The following is a 7972-nucleotide window of genomic DNA, read 5'->3' on the forward strand; positions in this document are numbered from 1 at the left end:
ATTGATACCGACGGATGCACTGCGTTGCCTCTTGTGAACTGTATTGCCAACATAATCAGCTGTGCTTATATGTGTGAAGGATTTTTGTTAACATTGGTGAAATTTATAGCAAATATTAAATGGACTCTGTGGCTTTTTTTTATTAATTTCGATGAAAACACCAGGAGTGATATGCGACGGACTAGAAGGAAAGTCAGGGATAATGTTGTGAATGTATTCGAGTTGCCGGATGAGGTGTGAGTAAATTTATTTATTTAATTTATAAGTCTTTATTTCATTTTAACATGTGAGTTCCTTATACAGATTTGTAAAACAGTTCCGGCTTAACAAGTTAGCATTCAAGTACGTTTTGGAAATATTAATGCAGAAATTGCCTCCAGTTCGAAGATCATGTTCCATAACGCCAGAGCTTAAATTAGAAGCCTGTTTATGGTTTTTAGCTGAAGGGAGCTATCAGAATGGTACTGGCCAAGATTTTAATATTGGCATGGCGCAATCCACAGTATCTGTAGTACTCTCTGATGTACTAAACATCTTAGAAGCCACTTTATGTCCCAGATGGATTACTTTATCAATGACATGCAATGAAAAACTTGAAGCGAATATATTTTTTCGAAAAAACTAGAATTCCTGGAATTGTCATGTGTGTAGACGGTACTCACATAAAAATTCTTAAACCAGCTGCCGGCAATGCACACCTTTATTATAATCGGAAAGGATATTACAGTGTTAATGCAATGATAGTAAGAACTAAATGAGTTTGAACTTCTTCAATTTATTATTTATTTATATTCTTTTATTTTGCATTTTCAGATATGTGACCATAAGCAAAGAATAAGGTATGTGAACAGTAGGTATGCAGGTGCAAGTCACGATTCTTTTATTTGGGATAATAGTGATGCTTCCACCTACTTCCAAGCGCAGTATGAAAATGGAGACAAAAGCACAAGACTGCTAGGTACAAAAAAATAACGAATAATCAAAGTGCTATTTTAACTGCAATGATCTTTCATAGGTGACTCTTCATATCCACTGTTACCCTGGCTTATAACACCCTTTCGAAGTGCAGGCGTTGATAGTCCAGAAAGCAGATTTAATAAAAGCCATAGTAAAGGCCGTAATATTGTTGAACGAACCATAGGCGTTTGGAAGAACTGGTGCTAATGTCTCCTTTCTGCTCGCCAACTACATTATGCTCCTGAGAAAGTGGTTAAAATTGTAAACGTTGCGGCAGCACTTCACAACATTCGGATACATTATAATATTTCCGATGAATACCAGGAGGAAGTCTACGAACTCGATGAATATGTAGGCGAACCTTTACAACCTCAACGATATACAAATGAAGCAACTCAAATTCGCAATGAGATGTTACGTAGCTTTTTGTAAAATAAAACTATTTATTATCACATTATTCATTTTCATACATATTTATTAATATTTAAGTAAAAGCCTTCCTGGCAAAGTGTTGCACAAAGTTGTCTATACACTAAGGATGTAGATAAAAATAAAATCATATCACTTCATTGATTTACATACACAGTAAAAAACAGAAAAAAACTTAAATAATAAAGCCTTCCTTTTCAGAAAGTATTCTGGCACTACAGTTATAAAAAAAAAATCCAATATAAAATAATAACAAATCTCATAAAAAAATTGTCAAGTCCCACTTATTTTAAGAATTAAGGTGCCTGTTGACGTTATTTAACTCAATATTTAAAAGTTCCCTTTTTAATCTTAATTTTTTCTATAGCAGCCTTTTCCATCACAGCGTTATGTCTTTTAATCTCTTCAAGAGTATTCTGAAGAATTTCAGTATTTTTCTTTTTTTGGTCGCCTGGCCTCTCTACTGATCTATTCAGTCTTTTTAAATGGTCCCTCATGTGTTGAAAATATTCCTGTTGGTTCTCAACACCCTCAGACACTTTTTCGTATAGTCTTTCTTGAACCCCTATTTGCTTCTCTAATAAATCGAATTGCTCGGGTCTCTTTTTTTCTTCTTTGGTTAGAAATATTTTGGTCATTCTCAATATTTACGTCTTCATGAGCTTCAATACCATCGTAATCTCTCCGAGTAGGTGGAGAAGTGTCGTCAGATATTCTCTCCTGCGGTACATCTCTCGTAGCAGAAGCTCTCATCTGTGGAACATTTCTCGATGTAGATGGAGCTGCGTCATCATAATTTATCCCCTGTGGCACCCCAAACTGTTTGGAGCTTCTAATACCACCAACGCAATCATTCAGACACACAAGGGTAGCAACTTCTTCCCTAGATGTTAAGGGAATTTCACTATTTTCTCCTCCACCAGTCGCATGTAGCTCTCTGTTGTTATGCGCGAGCTTCTTCTTTATCGCCGACTTATAGTCCGACCAAACCTGTGGTTCAAACTTAGTAAATAATATATTTTAGCTTTTCAACATTTCGCAAAACTTTTTCCATTCGGCAATGGTTTTTGATGGCGGTCCAATCGAATTCAACTCCTCTCACACACTTTCCCAAAATCTTTCTACCAAATCAGGTGCATTTTTAGTAAATTTTTTGCTATGTCCGGATGCTCCTTCATTTTAGAAACTAAACATTTAAATTGCTCCCTGGTCATTGTACGCTTCTTAAAACACATAAGTTTGTGTATTTTTTACAATATTACAATATTAAAGGGAAAATAATTGTGGTTTTTCTTACATTTAATTGCTATCCATCTTATCGTTTTTAGTATCCGCAGCACAATGGCGCGTGAATGAAAGATAGAGAAATTTATACGAATCACGGATCGGACGCGTTTTCAATGATGCCACTTTTTTATTTCATTCGCAAACTGCATTAACCTCGTTTGACTCATCCGCAAACTGCATTATCGATCGCTTTCGATAATACCAAAATCTGTCAAAAGTGAGTAAAACTCCCTCCACAACCATCTGTCGGATACCATAATAGGCATGAATACTTCGATAAATAATGATTTAATATTTATTTCAGTCTATTGCAGCGTTTTTGCTGCATTTAAAATGCAACATTTAGCACTTTCGAACATATGTTTTCGAAGAGCGTTCATGCTACCGCATTTAGCAAATGTACATTTACGCGAGTTCGAAATCGTATGCATTTGACAAACAGCCGTGTTCCAGTCGCTTATTCAGATCCGTCGCTTTCCCCCGATTTGGCATTTTATATAATTGAATAGTTTTGGATAAGAAAAACCTTTTTAAAATACGAATTAATTATATCGGAATGAATAAGTTATTTTTCTCATAATTATTTCTGATATCACATGGTGACGCATTAAAAACAAGAGTATCTCCTCCAAACACCCATCTTTGATCCAAAATAATGTAATAGAGTAGGTTTAAAATTATAAAATTTTCATTTCAACAATCAACCTACCAAAACCGAAAACTTCAGCAAAAAAACATTTCAACATGCTTCATTTAAATCTATTTTGGTATATTTGAAGGAAATTTATGTTACAAACGAAAAATTTTATACGGCAACCATAGTCAGCACGCACTAAAGTAAACAAACTGGAGATTAATAGCAAATTAACGAAAAATAAACTCAACAAACGTTGTGCTTATTAAATTTACGCACTTTTTAGTTATATACTAGCATTAATAATAAAATTTGCAATAAATAACTCAAAAAAGCCATATTTTCTTTTGTTTATTTACAAACATGTGTTTGTGATCAGCTGATTTTCTTACTTGCAAGTTTTAGCTGGGAAAAATTTTTCCAGCAGAAATTTGCATCTCTCTTTCACATTTCGCTCTCTCAATTTCCCCTACTTTGCAAGTTTGTTGGGTACGAGAACGCAAAACCAGTAAAAGTTTTTTAAAACTTTAGACACAATGTCTCCCGATCACTAAGGGCCAGTTTTCCAGTGCACGGCTGGGGTCTAAAATTATTATTATTATTATGTAAGTCTTTATTATAATTAAAATTATAACCGCTCGAGCTGGTCAAGACAAACTCAGTTTACGTGATCTAAGTTTAAACTTGCACTGAAAAACTGGCCTTAAAAGTGAAACATCAAAGAATTCGAGCTACCGTATTAGAAACAATCGAGCGAGAACGCCGAAAGAAACGTAAGCGCCAAATGTTTTTATTTATATAATTTTTCCACAAACAAATAACTTTTTCATATCCATCAACCGCAAATGGTACCGCAAAGAATTTACAAGGCAATAAAAAAAAACAGAAAAACAGCTCAAAGTGGACCATCTATTCTCAAATTATACGCGGTTTGAAGTACGCAACTTCGGTATATATGTACATACAAATATTTATTTGTAAAGGGTGAACACACGAAAACTGCGACACTTAGAAATTACTACCAGAAACAAACTAGAAGGCTTTGAAATTATTTTTTTTTGTATTATATAACTTGGAAGTTTAGATGTTATTAAAATGTTAAAATATTAGTTATTATTTCTGTGTTCATATGGAAAAGTAGCTTATGTCGAAAGGCTGGCTTTAGTATAATGCGGCATTCCCTTTACTCTTTAAACGGCAAGGAATTTTTTGATGAGACTTAATAAGAATATTGACTTGCTAGTATCGGAACTACTTCTTGCACGTTTATTTGCCAAAAGTTCTACAACAGCTCAGCGCCAGTGAGTCATTCTCAATCGTATGCTGCGAATGCCGATTTATACTAAAGCCAGCCTTTCGACATAAGCTACTTTTCCATACGAACACAGATTTGCTCCATATGCAAGTGATCGGTATGTTGTCGGTCATGTTCTGCACGACTGCATCATCGACATTACGCGATATGCACAACTACTTTGTTTTGCACTCTTCAATAATTTTCACTCTTTCACCTGTTTTCTTCTTCATTTGACAATTGAACAATATTCCCCAACAGGACGTGGCTCTGGGCTATTGGGTGGATTGCAGTCGTGAGGTACAAAATTGATGTTATTTTCATTATACCACGGCAATGTGTCCTTGGCATAGTGGCAGGTTGCCATGTCCGCCTAGAACGATGTCCTACTCCTTATCTGTTGATAAATGACAGAAGACGCCTTTTGAGGCACTCCCGATAAACTTGATCATTCATTGTCCCGGATGGGAAAAAGGGCTGCTCTTACGGCCGCAAGAACAAATAGCTTGGCAAACCATGTGGTTTTTGGAAATTTTGACTTCATTTTCTTTTTTTTTTTGGGCTCTGAAGAGATGACAAGGGACCCAATAGTCCCTATCGTCAGGTTGTTCCTCCACGTATGATGTGCGTAATTAAGCGAGTAAAACTCCAGGTTGTTTTAATGTTGCTCCGCTGATACACGTTAGCAATACCCAAAGGGCCAGAACTTTGTGTACGAGCTTCTGCTTGTGTATATCCAGTTTGTTGACAAGGTTTGCTTTCTACAGCAAATTTTGCTTGTGGTTTATAATGTGTTTTGCAAAATATTTCTCGATACGTAGCTTTTACGTAAGTAGCAGGTACATATGTATTCAGTGACACTACTCAGTAGCTTTTAGACGTAGTTACTTTTGAACGACGACGGATTGTGAAGGCTTGAGATTGGTGGAATCGTTTATATGTATATGTGTTAAAAATTATTCGAAAATGTGTATATATATATAATAGAAACAAAATGGTTTAGCATATAAAATTTAATATGAGTGATTAAAAGGAAACTTTGGCTTTTTGGTAAAACTTTGCCAGTTGAGTGATCCCGGCTACATTATTGTTACGAAAGATCTCTTCAAATCGAATTGCCTGTTTAAAAACATCAAATTCGTTTCTTATGCTGGTGAGTCTTCTACAACAGGAGCACCGATCAGAGCTTAGAACATTTATTTTAGAGAGGTAGGCCTTGTCATATGTGTGTCCAGTCATGACTCTTGATGCGGTTTATCTCCATCTCCTTTTCCCAAAAGGCACATTTGAACTTGTCTTTTGCCACATGGCCATTTTTGTTACACAAAATACAAAAAGTAGAATCACATGCATTATCACACTCAGGTTTTCCAAATTTAAGGCACCTGCGCTTGGACTTACAGGAAAGCACCGTATGACCAAGTCGCCCGCACTTATTACATTGCCTAAGAGGCGGTATAAAGAAATCGACATTAAGTTTAACGTATTCAAATATCACTTGCTTGGGTATTTCATTCCCTGTAAAGCCTACTTTCAGAGTTGTTGTTGGGATATAATCATTATTTGTGGGATCTTTACGCGTAAAACGCCTAACAGATCTTATTGGAATGCTTGATTTGGCTTCTTTTAAAAAGTCTTCCTCTTTAAAGAAAGTTGGTACACCCCTAATGACACCATATATTTCAAGGGCAGTCATGGGTACAAAAGGTCTAAGGCCTCTTTTAGAAAGGCTGTCGTCTAGAACAAAATTGTTGGCTGAACAGGTATTTTTAAAGATTACTTTATATAAAGTCCTACCCAAAGCAAGAATAAGGTCTAGGTCTTTTATTCTTAAGTCTTTTATTTGGGCATACAGTGTAAGTCCTGTAGTCGTTTTCTCATTTTTTATGTTCGGGCATTCCGATGCATCAACGAGTACAAAAATCTCGCCCTTAAAAATTGGCGGGTAAACGTTAATTATTGGCGCGTTTTTGCTCACACTATTTTCGCTGGTTGCAACTGTCTCAGACGGGGCATTTGAACCACATGTATTATCGTTTCTAACCTCACATTCCATATTAACAGGCTCACTAGCACTGTACAATTTTTGATCTTTTTTCCTAATTTCTATGAGCCCACCGCCAGTGGCCAGCTCATAGAAAGAAGAAACTTTCTCATTGGAAACGATTTTAGCTTTTTTATTTGCCCTATCCTCTTCAGATTCACTCTTCCTGGCCGTTGCCGACCCATTGGCCGGCAACCCCATTCTTGATTTTAATTTTGCGCTTGCCAATAAAGGCAGCTTTTTCCTTTTTTTAACCGGCACCTCGACAAGAAAATCTTTTCTTTTCACTCACAAAACAGAAAAGAACAAATGTAGCCGTAATCTACTCACCTGGTCTGGAAGCTGCTGAACCCAAAATTATTAGTTTGATTTTTATCTAGCGCACGACGAGAAATGTAGTTTAAAAAGAGAATTTATTTGAACACAATATTAAGCACACGAAACACGCGGCCCACACAAAAAGCCTGTATTAAAAGGTTTTGCAAAAACTAGTTTTTTCCAAAAACGTGCCAAAATCCGAATGTGACTTCATTTTCAGCTTACAATTTTCAGGGGCATCTTGACGACTTGCAGCAGTATAAAAATCTTGACCTGCAATATATTTTGAATTTTTATAGCAGTAGGTTTCGCAGTCCATAACAATGCAGTTGTATTTTTTAATTTAGAATTCATACAACTTCCGAATGCGGGATTTCGCTGTAACATTCTATTTTCCGCCTCGGCCTGGCGCTGTTTGAGCTGTAGAACATCTCAATGAAGCTTTCCACTTTACCTTTTGTACGAAAAACTGCGATCTCCGTACGGATTTTGCAACATAACGCGACAAAATCTTCGGATCTCGCGAAAACGCACTGAGGACCTTCCGAGCACCGTTTTTATCACTTTGACCATGCTAACCCCCGCTCCCTGGTTTTCTCGTAACTGTCAGGCCTTATTTGTACCGATTAAAACCCTGCAAACTGTCGAATTGTGCACTCTTTAATTTTTTAGCAATGTTACGTGTACTTAAGGCCGGATCATTTATAAACTCGTGCAAAATGGTTTGTCTCGTTTCTAGCTCGGTTGCCATTTTTAACTCAACTAGGAATCAAATTCAAATGAAATTTCTTCTACGTTCAACTAAGGTCCATAGTCAACTTATGGTATTTGAATTTCAAACTAATTGTGGTATTTGAATTTCAAAATATTGAATTCGTTTTGGGTAAGTTATAAGCTTCCCAAAGTGTCACAGTTTTGGTGTGTTCACCCTTTAATAACAATCAGAGGCTATATTCGATGCAAATAAGTTGGTTTCAATTAAATAATTAAAGCAAATGCTACACTTTTT

The 7972-nt window shown here is 36.1% G+C and overlaps 1 protein-coding gene across 1 annotated transcript; it reads left to right on the forward strand.

The window, feature by feature from the left end:
• Window positions 1-11: 11 nt before the first annotated feature.
• Window positions 12-1747, forward strand: LOC118750243 (putative nuclease HARBI1). The gene is made up of 4 exons (XM_036484967.1): window positions 12-236; window positions 304-743; window positions 814-958; window positions 1016-1747. Exons 2-4 carry the CDS (start codon window positions 585-587, stop codon window positions 1162-1164), a joined length of 453 nt encoding a protein of 150 aa, XP_036340860.1. The 5' UTR covers window positions 12-236; window positions 304-584; the 3' UTR covers window positions 1165-1747.
• The last annotated feature ends 6225 nt before the right edge of the window (window positions 1748-7972 follow it).

This window comes from Rhagoletis pomonella, unplaced genomic scaffold, assembly GCF_013731165.1.
Source record: "Rhagoletis pomonella isolate Grant_MI unplaced genomic scaffold, Rhpom_1.0 Rhpom_scaffold_00178, whole genome shotgun sequence".
NCBI classification, from domain to species: Eukaryota; Metazoa; Arthropoda; class Insecta; order Diptera; family Tephritidae; genus Rhagoletis; species Rhagoletis pomonella.

Bases quoted from the DNA above. Each gene is read 5' to 3' on its own strand.
- LOC118750243 (XM_036484967.1), top strand. From the start codon at position 585: ATGAAAAACTTGAAGCGAATATATTTTTTCGAAAAAACTAGAATTCCT. The intron at 744-813 runs GTAAGAACTAAA...TTGCATTTTCAG, and splicing joins ACAGTGTTAATGCAATGATA to ATATGTGACCATAAGCAAAG. The intron at 959-1,015 runs GTACAAAAAAAT...GATCTTTCATAG, and splicing joins CAAAAGCACAAGACTGCTAG to GTGACTCTTCATATCCACTG.